The sequence below is a fragment of the Kogia breviceps genome, chromosome 18 (assembly GCF_026419965.1).
Source record: "Kogia breviceps isolate mKogBre1 chromosome 18, mKogBre1 haplotype 1, whole genome shotgun sequence".
NCBI lineage: Eukaryota > Metazoa > Chordata > Mammalia > Artiodactyla > Physeteridae > Kogia > Kogia breviceps.
In genome coordinates, this window is record NC_081327.1 from 12,725,366 (window position 1) to 12,744,405 (window position 19,040).

General features: G+C 50.8%; 1 protein-coding gene across 8 annotated transcripts in view; it reads right to left on the reverse strand.

Moving 5' to 3' along the window:
• CATSPERG (cation channel sperm associated auxiliary subunit gamma) overlaps positions 1 to 18,063 on the reverse strand; it is a 29,875-nt gene extending 11,812 nt beyond the window's left edge. For 2 of the 8 annotated variants that reach the window (XM_067018465.1, XM_067018464.1), the window contains exons 1-9: positions 17,172 to 18,063; positions 10,910 to 11,065; positions 5,647 to 5,818; positions 4,266 to 4,403; positions 2,667 to 2,726; positions 2,315 to 2,434; positions 1,682 to 1,732; positions 1,446 to 1,575; positions 822 to 933 (exon numbers count right to left, since the gene is read on the reverse strand). In XM_067018465.1, coding sequence (XP_066874566.1) covers positions 822 to 933; positions 1,446 to 1,575; positions 1,682 to 1,732; positions 2,315 to 2,434; positions 2,667 to 2,726; positions 4,266 to 4,403; positions 5,647 to 5,818; positions 10,910 to 11,065; positions 17,172 to 17,567 — 1,335 coding nt within the window. In that variant the 5' untranslated portion in view covers positions 17,568 to 18,063. Of the gene's footprint in view, positions 1 to 821; positions 934 to 1,445; positions 1,576 to 1,681; positions 1,733 to 2,314; positions 2,435 to 2,666; positions 2,727 to 4,265; positions 4,404 to 5,646; positions 5,819 to 10,909; positions 11,066 to 12,276; positions 12,350 to 12,522; positions 12,650 to 13,002; positions 13,148 to 17,171 lie in introns of those variants that run through there. The other 6 variants (XM_059045093.2, XM_067018463.1, XM_067018461.1 and 3 more) reach the window with 6 other exon arrangements.
• Between the last annotated feature and the right edge of the window lie 977 nt (positions 18,064 to 19,040).

Below are 19,040 nucleotides of genomic sequence, written 5' to 3' on the forward strand. Positions count from 1 at the left end.
CTCTGCCGAGTGTGAGGGCCCCATTCTCTGAGGGGTGAAGCTTGGGAGCTCACCTCCAGCTGGGATTGGGTAAGCCATTTCTCTACTTCCCAGACCCAAACACCTCTGCTTAGAGCCCTCACTCGCCACGATAAATTTCTTCAGTGTTTTAGTCTGCTTGAATTTGTATTACTTGCAATGTAACCATTCCTAATATATACACTCCCTGGAGGCCTGGGTTCTGAGGAATGAGCCCTTGTTTTTCCTTCTCACTCTTTGCACCCTCCATGGTCTCACCATCCCCTTGGCCTCAGTTTCCCATCTCTGCACTATTGTCCACCGTCTCATCCCCCAACACATTTTGCTCTAGATCTCACCTCCTCCTTAGCTTCAACCTGGAGGATCCCCTCCAGCCTCCAGCATGTCCCCCCCTCCATGTCGCCTCCTCCGTGAAGCCCTCGCTGACACACACACCCCCCTGTGAGGGCAGGGCCCGGGACTGATTCATTGGCCACTGTATCTCCAGCACTGGATCGGGCATACAGTAAGTCCTCAATATTTATGAACCGAACTGCACGATGGAATGGAAGAGGACCCCCTCTGGAAATCACATCATGACTCTGAGCACAGGTTTTTCACTCTGCTGAGTGACTTTGGAAAGGTACTTATCCTTTTTGAGTTTGAGGGTTCTCAGCTATAAATGGAGCTTTCGCTGCCCTTCCCCTGGGTCCCTGAGGATGTTCCCTCTCCTGGGCCCCTTTACCCTGACAGGGGAAGAAGGGAAACTCTTGGGATTTGGGGGTAGGCAGAAAGGAAGCGGGGAGAGGGGCAGGGCAGCCCACCTCCTCAGTCTCTGTGACAATAGCCATGTCCCCATAGAACGAGTTGACCAGGTACTTGATGGACAGCTCTTTGGGGAAGTCCGCCAGGTAGATGAAGTTTTCACTGTTATAGCTGCAGGGGCAAAGGTGGGAGGTAGGGGCACCAGGCAAGGCCCTGGGGAATATCTGCTTCCCCAGCTAGGCCTGACACGATGCAGGAACCATTTACTCAGTTCTCCACCAGCCTCGTGAGAACACGCAAAGGAGGCCAGGGACTCCAGTTTCTGACCCCAACTCCAAACCCTCTGGCTGACCTGCCCATCAGTAAACAGGAAGGTTCAACCAAACTGGCAGCTTCGTCCCATAGAGTTGGCTCTGGGGCCCCTGGATTCCTCAGGGGTGAAAAGCATCCTCACCTTTCCCTAGACAATGCCTTTCTATTGCTCACATAGGTTAGGTCCTCATATCAGGTTTCATCTAAGAAAGGGCTCCCAGCTTTAAAATATCAGCTTCCCCCAGCCCATTTTTCCCCCATCACAGTCCTGGTAACTTCTGGATTTGGGCATACTCTGAAAGCTTGGTGACTTCAGAAAGGACCCCCACCCTAGTGGGGTTGGGGAGGCCAAATTGTACCCGGCCCCATACCTCTGCAGGAGGAAGTTGCCCCAGATGAACAGCAGGTTGTTATACGGGTTGTAGGACATGGCCTTGGGTACCATCGGGAAGTTGGTGTAAGACTCTGTCCCTAGGATCATCAGGAACTCCAGGCCTCGAGCTGGCAGGGGCAGAGGCAGAGTGGACACAGCAGTGAGATGGGGTCACTTGGGCCCCTCTTAGCCGCCCCCCCCACTTTTTCAGCCCCCTCTGCCCTCTCCTCCTACCGTCAGGGATGAATTCCGGGATGGTGTAGAGGACAACCAGGTAATCACTGACTACAGGTGCGGAAAACACAGCAAAAATCTCCTGAGGCCCTGAGCTTTCAAGACCTGAAACTGAGCAGGTCCCCAGCTCCCCAACTCCTCCCAAAACCCTCCAACAGCTTCCCATTTGGGCCCATTAATCTTTACAATTTCTTTATGTGAATTATAAAAAGACACTTCCTCTGAGAGGATACAGTCCCGTTAGGGCAGAGGACTTGCCTCCCTCCTCTGACTCCTTGGCGGGGGAGTGCCAGGCACAGCCTAACAGCTGTACACGGCAGCCCTATTCTCACTTCATCAAATCAAATCAAATCTTATTGTGAGCCACAAGGCCCTTCCAGGTCTGGCGTCTGCCCATGTCTCCAATCTCCCTCCTCCCCTTTCCCCTCTGTTCTAGTCTCATTGACTTCCTCTCAGGTTCTTCAGCCCAGAGGGCCTGTTATCCGTCACTGCCCCTTACCTAGCTGTGGCGTGAGCAACATTTCCTTCCAGCTGTCTGCTGGGCACAGATCCCAAAGGATGGGCCCGCAGTTCACACTCCGAGCTCCTGCCCCTTCCCGCTCGGCCCCCCCGCCCCCGTGGCACCCCATTTACCCAGGTCATAGCTGACCACCTGGAAATACTTCCTGGTGGAGGGGTCTTCGATCTCTACCAGCAGCAGTAGATTGTAGTCACCAGCAATGAATACGGCCCAGGTTATGGAGCAGTTGACAACTGGTAGGGAAGGCAGAAGTCCAGAGCAGCCCCCAGATCCGGTCCTTCTCGACGGTCTCTGTGACTGCCACATCTATCCCAGTGACTCTCCACCCATCCCCAAGAAATTGCCCATCCTGTCCTGTGACCTCTCCCACCCTTCCCTGCTCTCCCACACCTTCGATTCCCCCTCAACCCCCCCCAAACCCACCCCACCCCCTGCCCACTGCAGACCCATCTGGGAGCTGGGTACCTAGTATCCCACTGCACACGGACCGCTGCCTGGGCAGCAACTCGAAGGATACGCGGCCATCTGCAGAGAAGGGCAGGTCGAAGCTCAGGCCCTTCCCAGCCCGTCTGGCACCCCACCACACCGGCTCTCCAGTTAAGCCTGTGCCTCCTTCTTATTCCCAGGATTCCCTGGGGCAGCTCTCACCCAACTGGCCTTTCAGTCATTCACAACTGGCCTATCAGAATATGTCTGCCTGGACTCCCCTGGTGGTGCAGTGGTTAAGAATCCACCTGCCAATGCAGGGGACACGGGTTCGAGCCCAGCTCGGGGAAGATTCCACATGCCACCGAGCAACTAAGCCCGTGTGCCACAACTACTGAGCCTGTGCTCTAGAGCCCACGAACCGCAACTACTGGGCCTGCGCGCCACAACTACTGACTCCGCGTGCTGCAACTGCTGAAGCCCGTGCGCCTAGAGCCCATGCTCCACAACAAGAGAAGCCACCACAATGAGAAGCCTGCGCACCACAACGAAGAGTAGCTCCCACTCGCTGCAACTAGAGAAAACCCACGCGCAGGAACGAAGACCCAACACAGCCAAGAATAAATAAATAAATAAATAAATAAATAAATAAATTCTTCTAAAAAGTTTAAAAAAAAAAGAGAATATGTCTGTCTCTGGTCATAGTAATTGGCTCATGTCCAGTCATGTGATCCAGAATGGGCCAATCACTGTGCACCCTGGGATTTGTGCTAGAGCCAGTAGGGAAGAGTCCACTCCCCATCTCTCAGGGTGACTCAGACTGGTGGGAGATGTGAGCCCCAAGTTCCTGGAGGCCATGTCTAACCCTCGTGAGGGGAGTATCCACCTGAAAATGAAGCCAAATCACAGGGCTAATAATGATAAACCCTTGAATAGTACCGTGTCCCTAGCACTCTCCTAAGACCCTTATATATGTCAACTTACTTGATCTTTATATCAACACGATGAGGCAGGTACTAGTACTATCAGCCCCATTTTGCAAATGAGGATATGAGACCAAAAAGAGAGGTTAAGTCACCTTTCCAAAGCCGCACGTGACTTGAGTTGGGTGTGTTAGAGCAGTCTCTCTCCAGAACCCGTGCTATAATCCCTATGCTATACTACCTTGCCAAGAGATAGAGTCCTGAGGATATACTCTGTAAGCCCCTGGATCCAGCTATGCCTGATGTTGGATCCTGGTCTTTTCATTTATATAAGTCTACAAATTGATGATTTTTTAAAAAAAATTTTGGCCATACCATGCAGTATGTGAGGATCTTATTTTCCCAACCAGGGATCGAACCTGCACCCCCTGCAGTGGAAGCCGGGAGACTTAACCACTGGATTGCCAGGGAAGTCCCTGCTTAAGAGATTTTTGAATTGGGCTTCTGCTCTTTGAAACCAAACACATTGTGAAAGATACATAACACACCCCAAGCCCTGCCCCTACAAAGGCGTAATATCGACTCACAAGGAGAACCTCCAGCCTGGGACCCCTTCTGAAGGAATATGGCAAGGGGTGAGGGCCTGGGGTCAGAATTCTTAGAAGCGAGAGGGTACGGAGGGGTCTCTTGGGCTGTCAGAGACCCCCAACCTTACCTGTGATGGTCCCAAAATGGACATAACCTTCGTGCTTGCCAGTGGTCAGGGCCATGACATACTCGGAGCCATTGCTATGGAAATGCACAGGGCACAACTTCTTGATGCACTCGTTAGCCAGGACACGGACCCATCTCTCTGTGGGGGCCAGCATAGACATTTGAGCCTGGGACCTGGGCCCCCATCCACATTTCCCAGGCCTTAATGAGCCTGTTATCTGTCTTCTCCCACTGGAGTGACCGTTCGGTGTGGCGTCTGAGGAGCCCTCGGCATAGGGCCCCAGCTGCTTTTGAGACAATGCCCCCACCCCCGCTCACACTCTATCCACAAGGTTCAGACTGGGCTGACCCCACTCTTCTAGTCCCCTGGCCAGAGGATGTGCTCTGAGCTGGGCATGTGACCAAGCTGGGCAAATCAGAGACAGTTCTCAGCTTGCAACCACTAACAAAGAGATATTCTCTCCTGCCCCCCACCTCCACCCCCACCCCCTCCGACATAAAAGCCTGCAGTTGCTGGAGGGAGTGGGGCAGTACCACAAAGATGGGCCTAACAGCTGCAGGGAGCCCCTAGATCCCACTGTGCCTGAAAACAACATGCTCCTGAGTTTGCCAGTTATCTAAGCCAATAAACACTCGTCTTTGACTTAAATCTCGTTTAACTTGGTCCTTCCCACTGTCAAAGTACCCTAAGAAAGAAAGGGAGAAAAATAAAGCTGCTGGGAACACTCACTAATGAAATATGGGTTACAGTACAAGTTTCTGTGACTCTATAAGTTGACATCTTTCATTTAGATAGGGCAGGGGCAGAAGGTGAGAAGAACTAGGGCTTTGGTATCATTTAACAGATGAGGCTGAATCAAAAGTCTCTCTTTTTCCCCTCTGATCAATCTCCCTCATGGCATTGCCTCTCCGACGGCCCATCTCTGTTTCTCTCTTTGTCTTTCTTTCTTTCTGACTCTCTGCCACTCCCCAACCCCCAACATTTCTCACTTGGTGTGCATCTCTCTCCGGCTTGTCTTTCTCTCTCTGCATGTCTGTGTGTGAGTGCACGTGCGCCCGTGTGTCTTGCTCTCTGCACCCTCCCTTCACTCTCACACCTCTCTCTGCCCTTAGTCGGTTCACAACTCCTGGGAAGGTCTGGATGAAAGCCTCACCCCAGCATATAGAGGGTAGGAGGAGGCCCCTGCAGGGTGGGCAGCGATGCTTCAGGAGCTTGGAAAGTCCCTCCAACATCCCCCTCCCCGCTCGCGGCAATTCCATTCCCAGGTGCCTCCAGTGATGGGATTCTCTGAGGCGCCCTCCCTGGGGGCTACAACAGGCAGGTCCCCTTGCCTACGATGCCAAGGACGCCCGGGTATGTGACCCGGCCAGGGTCCCCTCACCGCTGCCATGGTTGCTTTCGTGGAGTGTGGTATAGTCGCCCGTGAAATAGTAGATGAGCTGGTTCTGCCGAATGAAGAGGGTGCTCTCGGTGGCGATGGCATCGTAGATGGTAGCAGTGAAGTTGGCGTGGGGGCAGTAGAAGGAGCCTACCCAGCAACTGTCAATGCTCAACTGCAAGGGAGTAGAGCCAGTGGTAAGCAGGTGGCCTTGGTCTCAGCCCCTGTGTCCTCCCTTGCCTCGAGGCACCGGCTCTGACAACTGCTTAGAATGAACACATGCGGCTGCCCCCAGGGTCCCCTCGCTGCTCACTCTGCAGCAGCATCTTGGCGGCCAAACTTCCCCAACAAACTTCCCCTGCAAGCAGGTGACCCAGGCCAGAGCCAGTTGGGGCTTTCTGTGCTCCCTAGAGTTGGGCAGTGCACAGCATACTCAACGGTGCTCAGCAGTCCCGGTTCCCCGGGCCACAGTCAGGGCTGTACTCGTGTGGATCCAAAAGATTCCAAGCTTGGCCCAAGGCACACTTTTAATAATCCTATTCTATCTTGAACACAATTGGTTGTCAGGCTGACACCATCTGAACTTATGACCGATCACTAGCACTGGAAGTATCACTAACAGTGGGAAAGCACCACCAATGAAGGGCCTAAAAGATTGAGTCTACCCAGGACCGAACTGGACCCCCTGCAGTGGAAGCGTGGAGTCCTAACCACTGGACCGCCAGGGAATTCCCTTTTTTTTTTTTTTAAAGTCTAAGTTTTACCAAGCTTCTAGAGCTCACTACCAGTTTATAGGCAATATAGGGTGTTATGGACAGAATTTACATGTTGAAGCCCTAGCCCCCATCATGACTGTATTTGGGCCTTTAAGGAGATAATTAAGGTTCAACAAGGTCATAAGGGTGGGGCCCTAATCCTAGTGGACTGGTGTTCTTATAAAAAGAGAAAGAGATACCAGAGATCTCTCTCTCTCCACTCATGCCCACAGAGAAAAGGCCATGTGAGGACACAGTGAGAAGGTACTTTCTGCAAGCCTAGGAGACAAACCAACCCTGCTGACACCTTGATCTTGGACTTCCAGCCTCCAGAACTATGAGAATATAAATTTCTGTTGTTTAAGCCACCTAGTCTATGGTATTTTATTATGGCGGCCTGAGCAGACTAATACATAGGGTTAGAGGAACACGTTTTAATCGATTCTGTGAAGAAGCAAACAGCCAAATTCTACGGGACAAAAGGCCTGGTTTCTTAAATTGCCTGAAAAAAAGGTAGAGTATTAAGAGACGTAACAACCAAATGCAATGTGTGGGTCCTGATTCAAACAAACCAACTGTAAAACACATTTTTAGATCATTGGGGAAAATTGACTATGACCAGGTTAGATGCTATTAAGGGGTTACTGTTAATTTTGCTGGGTATTATAATGGCATTGTGGTTTTATTTCTTAAAAGTTCTCATGTGTTAGAGATACTTCCTCAGTTATTTCCAGAATTTACAGGTGAATGATATATGATGGCTGGAATTTTCTTTAAAACATTCCAGGAAAAAAAAAAATAGTGGGATTAAAAAAAAAAAAAGGCAAGGGCTTCCCTGGTGGTGCAGTGGTTGAGAATCCGCCTGCCGATGCAGGGGACACGGGTTCGTGCCCCGGTCCGGGAAGATCCCACATGCCGCGGAGCAGCTGGGCCCGTGAGCCATGGCCGCTGAGCCTGCGCGTCCGGAGCCTGCACTCCGCAACGGGAGAGGCCACAACAGTGAGAGGCCCGCCTAGCACACACACAAAAAATTTTTTAAAAAAAGGCAAAATGTTAATTATTGACGATGGGTTCATTATACAATTCTCTACTTTTGTGTTTGATTGAAATTTTCCACTAAAACGTGGAATTTTTCACTAACTTTTCCAATAAAAAGCATATACCAAAGTAACACTCTAAGTTCTGCTGCTGAGGGAGAACTTACCCTCATCAAGTTAAGGGTAACATGTACATTCTCACTTCCCTACCCTATTCAGCACATAAGAGATTTCTACAGACTACAGACATTGTGGCCGTGCCTGGTGAAACTAACCTGTACCCTCTCAATGCGTCATTTTGATTGGTTGCCATACTTAATCTATTGCCCTGTTAATATTTAAAGTGCTGCCTCTGTTTTCTGGAAGAAATACTTGGAAATTTTCTTTGTTAAACCAGAAGAGGATCATCACATCTCCCTTCTCCCACATACGTGAGAAAAAGAAAAGCTGTGTCAGCTGGATTTCTTATTTGAGCAGAGCTTGAGAGTTCTGACTCATTTAACTCAAAAAGCAGCACGGTGGGTGTCTCTGGCCACAATGATTGAGTCAAAGTGAGCAAATGGTGAGCCACACCAAGTGGAAGAAATCTTGGGATTTGGGGGTCAGAGGGTAATGGGAAAGATCTTTCCCACTGGATGTGGGCCTGAGATGCAGCCTTTGCAATTCCAAGTACAGAGATGTTTGAGCATAAAGTCAATACAGAGGAACCAGGTCCGAGAGATGGAGAGAGAGCAACTGAGTCTTGGTGACATTGTTTGAAATCCTGGGTCAAGCTGGACCTGAAGTCCTGAATTTTTTGGTTACACAAACTTACAAAATTTCCTCTTCCATCTTTGGCAGGTGGCTAGTTGGGCTCCCAAACCCCTTTCTCCCATATTCTTTGGTAACTTGAGTTTCAGCAGGGCATGTGCCACCTAGACAGAAATTATACTTCCCAGCCTCCTTTGCAGTTGGATGTAGCCAAGTAACTAATTCCTCAGTAATGGAATGTGAGTGGAAGTGAAACTTGCTTAAGAGAAAATAGCTTTTGCCCTTCACTTCTGGTCCTTCTCCTTTCCAATTGGCTGGAATATGGACATAGGCATGATGACCCGGCTCTGATCACACTGATGACATCAGCACCTGGGGCCTAGAGGATGGTGAAGCAGGAAAATAGAAGAGGCTGGGGTTTCTCACTTCTGAACTGTTCGGGGAATGAGCAACCGCGACTATTTAAGCTATTCTCTCTCAGGAGTCTCTTTGTTACAGGTTTTTTTTTTGGCCACGCAGCTTGCGGGATGTTCCCTGACCAGGGATTGAGCTCAGGCCATGGCACTGAAAGCCCAGAATCCAAACCACTAGGCTACCAGGGAACTCCTGTTACAGCATCTAAACCTGACCAACTTGGGGCCGAAGAGAGCTGCGTAGGGGGAGGATTCCTATGGGACCCTGGGGGCAGTCTAGAAGGGAGTGGTGAGGTGAGACAAGAAGAAGGAAAACAGAGAGGAGACAACAATATGGGAAAAATCCCTGTGATTAAAGAATGAGAATAAGTAGTCTTCGATTTTGGAGTGATGGAAACTTCTTGGAAACAAGCGTTGGTGGTTGCTCAGTATCGATGTACTCAATGGCACTAAATGTTCACTTCAAAGTGGTGAATTTTAGGGACTTCCTTGGCGGTCCAGTGGTTGGGACTTCGCCTTCCAGTGCAGGGGGTATGGGTTCGATCCCTGGTCGGGGAGCTTGTATCCCACGTGCCTCGAGGCCAAAGGGCCAGGGCATGGAACAGAGGCAGTGTTGTAACAAATTCAATAGAGGGCTTTAAAAAGTGGTCCACATCAAAAATATCTTTTTAAAAAAGTGGTGAATTTTATGAGCTTCATCTTGATAAATTAAAAAACAAAAAAGAACAAGGATGACGGAAGTTCAAATTGCACTTTTCATTCTCATGACATAAACCCCTTTCTCTGTCCTCCAAATCTCTTCAGCAGAATCCACATCGGCCACGTGTTTTCTGTGGGTGTGTTTGGATCAGGAGCGTGAAAACTGAGCAAGGTCTGGAAAGACTGGGGCCAGAACCGAGAGAGCTGACCCAGGACGGGGAGACTGTCTGTAAATGAAATGAGATCAGTAGAAGCCGGAATTCATAGCCAGAGGGACCCGAGAGAATATTAATCCACACGGGGTTGTCAGAAATCATGCGTGGGGCTTTCAACCTTCAGGGGAGGAGGCTAGGGCGATCTTTTGCAGTTGCTGTGTCCACAATTGTTATCTTGGACACAATTAACAACCAGCATCTTATCCCCCCAACTTGTGGCAAAGCTAGCCTGATTTCACTCTGGGGGAACCATCCTTTCTCTGCCTCTTGTCTCGGGCTGCCCTCCTCATTAGGATAGATCTCATGACTTGTGCTAAGCCAGCTGGCACATTCCATTCTTTGGGGACACATGACTCAAGCTGGGCCAATCAGGACAAAGGAAACAAATTTCAGGATTTTTTTTTTTTTTTTTTTTTTTTTAAGTTATTTGGGAAACAGACACTCCCTTTCTCTCTGCCTGGGAGTTGGGATGATATGAATCATATTGAGGATGGAGTTAATCCAGAAGAAGTGGAGCCAAAAGCTGGAGTCCTCATTTGAGCCCTGAATCAAGCCAGGCCTGCAGGCTGAGCTGTGTCTGGGCCTTGCAGTCAGGCACACCTACTAAATCCATTTCTCTGCTTAAACCAAACTGGTTTGGAGTTCTGCCTACAGCTGCAATTAATTCAGACATGTTTGTCATTCGCACCAAAAGAACCTTGCTTCAGACACTCCTTCCCTGTTCTGGGAATAATATAGGCTCACAATGCTGAACTTGAAACCCTAGGGGCCAGATGTATATCAAAATTTAGAATTTTGCAGTTTAGAAGGTAAGATGGCACATATATACCATCCAAACCCCAGTGGGGTCTGGGGCAACACCCCGTAATCAAACGCCTTAATATTTCTGCAGGGCAGCATGTGAATATTAACACTAAATGGAATACATAAAGACTAAAAAAAGTAGCCTTTGTTAGCTCAGGTCAGGGTTTCTCAACAAATACATTTTAGCCCTAAATTTCTGAAAATGCCGTTTCAGAGATTTTGGATTTCAGAATTACAAATGGTGGACCTATAAATAATAATAGCTTTGACCCACATAGTGCTTATTCTGTGTCCGGCTGACATTAATTTATACCATCCTCACAATGATTCTGTGGGGTAAATATGAATATTGTTCCCATTTTACAGATGGGGAATCTGAGGCCCAGGTAAAGTGACTTGCCCAACATCACACAGCCAGGAGGTGGCAGAACCAGGACTGGAACCCAGGCTGTCTGGCTGCAGTCTTATGTCTTTCATTCATGCTATTTGCCTCTCCTCGGCGGTAGGTCTTTGGGGACCTTCCTCTGGCCCCAGGCCCCCCCACCATTTTAGGAGCCGAGGCCCAGCCCACCATCTGCCCTGCATCAACTCACCTCCACGAGAGAGAAGTCCTTGAAGTTTGTGTCAGTCAGCAGGATGGCCTTCTCCTCAGGGATGCCGCCCAGGATGAACACAGGTGTCTGGTCCACAGTGTACCACAGGGGCCTCGACGGGACATTGACAAAGTACCGGGGTATCAGATTGAAGAGCTGCGGGGCAGGGGCAGGAGGGCTGCTCAACACCCCCCTCCCTTCCCTCTCCCACGGTTCCGTCTATTTGCCCCCATCGCCTCTCTGATCTCATCCCCCGCCACTCTCCCACTCACCCACTCTCTCCCGACCACATGGGCCTCCTGCTCCTCAGAGCCTTTGCACAGACTGCTCCCTCTGTATCCCCTAGTAGCCATGTGATTCCCTTTACTCAAATGCCAAGCTTTTCAATTACGCCTTTTTTTTTTTTTTTTTTTGGTCACGCTGCGCGGCTTGTGGGGGTCTCGTGGGATCTTATTTCCTTGACCAGGGATCGAACCTGGGCCCTCCAAAGTGAAGGCACGGAGTCCTAACCACTGGACTGCCGGGGAATTGCCATCAGTTATGCCTTTCTTGAGCATTCCATTAAACGTTGCCGTCCCCTCCTGCACAGACCCAGTTCCCTCACTCTGAATTCTCTCCAGAGCACTAACCACCGTCTAACCTGCTACAGAATTTACCTGATTTCATGTTTACTGGTTTGCTGTCTGTCTCTCCCACTAGACTGTCAGCTCTAAGAGAGGACAGGGATTTGGGTCTGTGTGTTCACTGTTACGTTCCCATGGTGCTACACTGTGTGCTCAGGAAGTGCCTGCTGAATGAATGAATGAATGAATGCACTGTGGTTAAGAATTTGGGTGCAGGAGTCAGGCAGACGCAGTTTCAAGTCTCGTTCCATATGTACATGACGAGAGCCTGTGGGCAAATGGCTCCACCCTTTTGGCGCCTCAGTTTTCTCCTCTTTAAAATGGGTATGTGAGGGCTTCCCTGGTGGCGCAGTGGTTGAGAATCCGCCTGCCGATGCAGGAGACACGGGTTCGTGCCCTGGTCCGGGAAGATCCCACATGCCGCGGAGCAACTAAGCCCGTGAGCCATGGCCGCTGAGCCTGTGCGTCCGGAGCCTGTGCTCCGCAATGGGAGAGGCCACAACAGTGAGAGGCCCGCATACCGCAAAAAAAAAAAAAAAAATGGGTATGTGAGAGTACCTTCCCTCACAGGTCACTGTCAAGACCTAATGTGATTGTGCATTTAGCAGGGCATGTCGCCAGGGGGCCGGCACACAGTAAATGCTCTGTAAATGGAATCTGCCACTCGTTTGGGAAGTAATAAGGGCCCCAGCCTACTGTCTTTAACCCTCTCTTCTACCCTTCCCACCATCCGGGCCCCCTCACCTCATTTCCCACAGTGAAGCGGAGTGTGTTGTCTTGCTGTCTCTCCAGGAAGCCGTTGATATTCACCTGAAACCTGGAGGTGGGTGTGGGGCGCGCACGGGTGAGGGTTCTGGCTCCTGCCACAGCTCACTGCCACCTCCCTGGCCTGTTGCCTCCCTTTGGGCTCCTCCTGTCTTCTTTGGGGATCTGGGGATTAGGAAGCCCTTCCCAGAGTCTACCCCCCGCCCCGCGTTTGGGAAAGGGCACCTTTTATTGGGAATGGTGGGCCCCAGGCCGTTGCTGCTCACGTCCACGCGCATGACCACGCTGCCGTTCTTGATGGGCATGGGTGTGTACCAGCTCATGAGACACACCTCCTCTGCATTACACCTCTCTGCTGGCAGGCAGGGGGTACTGAGGCTGCTGGGGTCTTCCAGTAGCAAGCTCCCGAGGCCACAGACCACTGGGATCCCCCTGCAACTCCCCACGCCTCCCCCCCTCAGCCATGGACCCCACTGGGGCCTCTGTGTGGTCCCATCTAGGCCAAGGAACCTGCTGAGGGCTCCTCGGGACCCCTCCAGGTCAGACACCTCTGTGAGGCCCCCAACAAACCCACACGCCCACCAGGTCATAGGCCCCTTTGATGGTCCCAGCCTCCCCTCAAGGTCATGAACCCTGCTGAGGTCCCTGGCAATGCCCCCACATGCCCGCCACGCTGTGACCCCTCCAGGAGCCCTCCAGGCCCACCTCTGCTGCGGAAGGGGGCTGCCTCCATCTGGATCTGCAGCTGCTCTATCTTCCAGCGATGGAAGTTGACTGGGGACTGGAAGGTGACCAGCACCACCGGCTTCAGCCCCGTCAGGTGGCCCTTGCGGACCAGGGCCTCAGAGGACTGAGGGCGAGATGGCCCCACAAGTGTGTCCTTAAGATAGCCTGTGGGTCCCACTGCCTTGACCCTACCTTTACTAACCTGTCTTCTTCCTGGGACTGGATCAGGAGAGCAGATTCTCCACTGAGGGAATGTCAGAGAACATGGTCTAGGCTTGGGGCTGGGGCATGGGCCAGTCTAGGAGACGGGCAGAAGTGCTTTGGCCTGTGGAGGGCCTCAGGAGGGCTTCCTGGAGGAGGCGAGTCCAGACCGAGGTCCTCAGACAGAATTTGGATGTAGGGAATGCATGGGGAAGAACAGCATGGGATAAGCAAAAACGTAAAGGTGGGAGTGCCTGGCACCCAAAATACTAGCAGCCTCTTCCCTCACTTCAGGGATTTCAAGTCCCACTCTTGAGGCTTCTACCCCACCCCTTACCCAGAGAAATTAGAGTCTCTGCCATCGCCACCAGGTTTGTGGGCTGGGGCCTGGGGCTGAGGGTGGGATGGGGCAGTTAGACAGAAAGGAACTGGAGAAGAGGGTGACGGGGTAGCCAGGGACAACCTCCCAGAGATGCCAGGATCCTGGTTGGGCTAAGAAGGGAGGGCAGGGCTTAGAGCGGAGATGGAAGGAGAAGATAGGTGTTCTAGGGTATAGAACAGCATTAATTTTTTTTTTTTTGGCCACACCGTGTGGCATGCAGGATCTTAGTTCCCCAACCAGGGATTGAACCCGTGCCCCCCGCACTGGGAGGGCCCACTGGACCACCAGGGAAGTCCCTAGAACAGCACTAGCAAAGGCTTGGAGGCATCTCCAAGAGGCAGCTGTGCTCAAGCCACTGTGGGCAGGGGTGTGGGGGCAGCTGTGAGATGCGGGTGGGAGATTTAACGGGTCTGACCCCTTTTGCACAGGCCTTCATCCTGAGGAATGCCTAGGCCAGGGCCCTTTCAACCCTGCCCCCTACACCGGCCCCAGCCCTGCCTCAGGGTTTCCAATCACAGGGTAGCAGGTGCTGGTGGGCGGGGACCTCCTCCCCGTCGGGGCTACAGTGGCCATGACCACCCGGGTCCTGTCCACCCTCAACTCCTGCCAGGACTGAGCATCAGCCCCCTCCCTGTCCCCTTGCTCCTGCCCTGCCCCCCATTCAGCCTGTGAATACCTGAGTCCCACCACATCCCTGCTCTGCTCAGAACCTTCTCATGGCTCCACCTCACTCAGGGGGAAAGCCAGGTCCTCACTATTTCCTCCCACTCTCCCCCTTGCTCACTCTCCTCCAGCCACACAGGCCTCTGGTCGGTTCCTCATACACACTGGCTTCCGTCCTGGCTGTTCCCTCAGCCCAGATGTTTTCCCCAGTTCTCTGCACGTGTGTCCCTTTTCATCATTCCAGTCTCTGCTCAAGCTTTTCAGAGACCTTCCCCAAGCACCCCAGCTAACATCCTCCTTTCTGACATATCACCTCATTTTATTTTCATCTTTGCACTGATTACTGTAATAAATTATTTTATGTATTTACTTGCCAATTGCCTGTTTCCCTGGTGGGCTGCATCCAGAAGAAAAACCTGGCCACATTGTTTATCATTGTACTGCCTTCCCCACCCCATTGTGAAAAAAAAAAAAAAAAAAAAAAGAGGATCTGACTCAGAGCAGGTGTTGCATGCACAGATAAAGGAATTATTATCACGCTTTCACAGATAAGGAGAGAAGGCTCGTGGAGTAAACTCTCTGCCCAGGGCCACACTCTAGAAACTTGTTGCTAGCATTCACTGAGCCCTTTCTATGAACCAGGCACTGGGCTAAGTGCTTCACACTTATTTAAGCATTTTATGAAGTGGTTATGATCATTATTGTACCATTGTTAAGGAAGAGGAAACTTTGGTAAAGAGAAGTTAAGTAACTTGCCTGAAATCACACAGCTATTATGTAGCAGAGCTGGGATTTGAAGCCAGGCAGCCTGGCTCCAGAGCCCAAAGGATTCACTATCATGCTATACTTCCTCCAAGTAATGTTAGTTAATGGCAGATTCAAACCTAGGTCTGTAGCCTCCAGAACTTCAGTTCTAGACCACAACATTCTACTGTCCTCAGAAAGCTTACTTGAGTCAAAACAGTCTTAAAGAAGAACAAAGTTGGAAGACTCAAACTTCCCAATTTGAAAACTTAATACAAAACTACAGTGATCAAGACTGTGTCATACTGGCATATGGATAGACATATAGAGCAATGGAATAGAATTATACCCAGAAATAAACCCTTATATTTATGGTCAATTGATTTTTGACAGGGGTGCCAAGACAATTAATTCAATGAAGAAAGAATAATCTTTTCAACAAATAGTACTGGCATAACTGGATATTCACATGTAAAAGTTGGACCCCTACCTCACACCATATACAAAAACTAACTCAAAATGGATCATAGGCCTACATGTAAGAGCTACAACAAACAAACAAAAAAACTCTTAGAAGAAAACATGGAAGTAAATTTTCGTGACTTTGGTTAGGTAAAGCCTTTTTAGACAACACCAAAAGCACCAGCAACAAATGAAAAAAAATGATAAGTTGGACTTTATCAAAATTAAAAACTTTGCTGCTATTGTATGATATGTGAATTATATCTCAATAAACATAAAGCTTTTGTGCTTTAAAGGACATCATCAAGATAGTGAAAAGACATGGAATGTGAAAAATATTTACAAATTATATATCTGATAAGGAACTAGTATCCAGTATATAAAAAGAAATTTTACAATGCACCAGTAGAAAGACAAATAACCCAGTTTTTAAATGGGCAAAGGAGCTGAATAGATGTTTCTTCAAAGAAGATAAATGGCCAACGAGTATATGAAAAGATGTTCAACATCATTAGTTATGAGGCAAATGCAAGTCAAAACCACACTGACATACCATTTCACACATACTAGATAGCTATAATCAAAAAGATGAACAAGAGCAAGTGAGGATATAGAAAAACTGGACCCCTCATACATTGTTGATGGGAATATAAAATGATGTGTAGCTGCTTTGGAAAACAGGCTGGCAGTTCCTCAGAAGAGAAACAGAGTTAACATATGACCCAGCAATTCCTTTCCTAGGTATATAGTGAAGAGAACTGAAAACAGATGTTTACACAAAAACTTGTACAGACATGTTCATAGCAGCATTATTCGTAATATCCCCCCTCAAAAGTGGAAATAACCCAAATGTCCATCAATTAATGAATGGATAAGCAAAATGTAGCACATCCATACAACTGAATATTACTCAGCCATAAAAGGAAATACTAATGCATGCTACAACATGGATAAGCCTTGAGAAGAAGTCAGATACAAAAGGCCACATATTGTATGATTCTATTCTTTATGTGAAATGTCCAGAATAAGCAAATTCATAGGGACAAAAAGTCGATTAGTGGTCTCCAGGGCTGGAGGGATGGGGTACAGGGTTTCCTCTTGAGGTGATAAAAATGTGCTGGAACAAGATAGTGGTGATGGTTGCACAACTTTGTTAATATACAAAAAACTATTGAACTGTATCCCGCAGCTTGCAGGATCTTATTTCTCCAACCAGGGATCGAACCCGTGTCCCCTGCAGTGGAAGCTCAGAGTCCTAACCACTGAACTGCCAAGGAATTCCCGAACTGTATATTTAAAAATACTGAATTTATGGTATGTGAATTCTATCTCAATTTTTGAAAAATATTTTCTTCACTTTATTGAGGAAAGTGTTTTGTTGTTGTTATTTTGTTTTGTTTGGCTGCGATGTGGGGCATGCAAGATCTTAGTTCCCCGACCAGGGATGGAACCCGTGTCCCCTGCAGTGGAAGAGCGGAGTCTTAACCATTGGACCGTCAGGGAAGACACTATACGTCAATTTTTAAAAATGGAAATAGAAAGCTTACTTGAGCACCAACTATGTGCCTCGTGGGATACTGGGAATCTTGAATCTTTAAGGTCCCTAGGGTCTGGTGGTGCCACCGCTATTCAAATGTTAGAGATGGGGAAACTGAGGCCCCAACAGAATGAGCCCACCCCCTCTGCACCCACTCACCTCTCCCTTGCAGGAGTAGTTGATCTTCAGGTAGTAAGGAAAGCCAAGGTATGTCTGCAAGGAGAGGGTGGGCAAATGTCCAGAGCCCAGAGGGGTGCAGGTCCAGGACCTCTCCCGTTTGCCTGACACCAGTCCCCTCACCTCGTCCGGGTCGATGGGCGAGTCCACTAGCAGGCTGAACACTTTGTCCACTGTGTACAAGGGCTCTTGATCGACGAAACGATCGCTCGCGTCCTTCTTGCCTACTGTCTCAAAGTTGTTCAGGACAACTTGCCAGGTGCACTCCTGGGTATTCTTGATCGCCCACAGGCTCCACGGTGCCAACAGCACCACCAGCAGTGCCCACAGCGCCTGCAGGACTAGGAGCCTCGGCCACGCAGGGCCAGCAGGGGACATCTCGGGGCAGTGGATAACGTGGCTTCAACCTGGAGAATGCGGAGGTCACAGCCTGCAAGACTGTTCTTGGTAGGCGCCTTCTGAGATCCCGCCTCTCTCCGGTGCTTCGTCCAGTCCCTGCTCCTGGCCCCGCCTCTGCTCAGACGCTCCTCTCCAGCTCTTGCTCCGGGCTCCACCCCTGCTTTTGTTTCTGGCTCCGCCTCTGCTCCCGAACTCGGCCCCGCCCCAGGCCCTGCATCTACTACACTTCTGGACCCCGCCTCTGCTATTACTCCCGGTCTCGCCCTTCCTGTTGCTCCTGGCCACGCCCCTAATCCTGGTTTCGCCCCGCCTCCTGGTCTCTCCCCTTAAGCTTGTCCCACACTTCTTTCCTCTGCCCCAGCTCTGCCTCACACCGCTACTCTTCTCTCGGTCTCTGTTTCTGTTTCTCGATTTAGCTGCGTCCCACCTATTTTCCCCAGTTCCTCTGGTCGCGTATCTGCACGTGGCTCCGCCCCCACGTCTTGCCCCGCCCCTCACGTCTCTTCGCACCGCCCCATTCTCCGTGCTCGGGCCCTGCCCAGGTACCGGGTCCTGCCTCTAGACCCGCCCCTCTCCGGATCCTGTTTCCGGACCTGCCCCACGCTCCGCCCCTTCCCCTGTCCGCGCTCCTGTTTCTCACCTGGAGCTTGCTCCTCGCTAGGCTTCTGCTCCTCGTCCCGCCCCTTATAGACCCACACTTCCCCCTCATCCTGGGGGAGCTGTTCTTCCCAAGCCAGCTCCTGGCCCCGCCCCCTCTCTTTAGAGACTCTTTCTTTGCCTTGGGAACTCTCCTCGCCACTGGCCTTCCCCTCGCTCCGCACCCTCTCCTCGTCCTGCAACTTCTCGTTCCTTGTCGGCGCTGCCTTGTCCGTCAGCACTTTCTTGATCCTCACCTTCCCCCTGAACCCCGACACCTTTTCGCCCCCTCCCTTTTCACCACCTCTTTCCATTCCCTGGACAGCCTGGCTCTACGCTCCGCCTCTTCTAGCCCCGCTCCTATTCATCGCCCCGCTTCTTCTCTTAGCCTTTCCCGGCTCCTCGCCCCGCCCTTTCTCCGCCCCCGCCCCTCCTGTGACCAGTCCCAGAACTCTCCTCCTTTTCCCCAGCCTTTCCCCTCCTCGCCTCCCCGCTCCCCTTCCCTCCCTTTCTTAACCCCGCCCCCGCCCCACCCTTCCCTCCCAGGGATGACCCCAGGCACCTCCCTCTTCTCCCCGCCCCGTGGTACCAGTCTCTAAGTTAAACCGGTCAACAGTCACTCTGCCGCTCCAGTCCCGCCCCTGTTGCCCGGTCTCAAAATGGCCGCCTACACTTCCACAACTGACTTCCGCCTTTCTCGAGGCACGCCTGCCTCGCCCGCCTGTCTCCATGGTAACGCGCACCCCAACCAGCGCCTACTGCTTGGGGGGCAGAGGGAGGGCGGTGCTCAACACCCAGTAATGCGGGGCCTGGCCG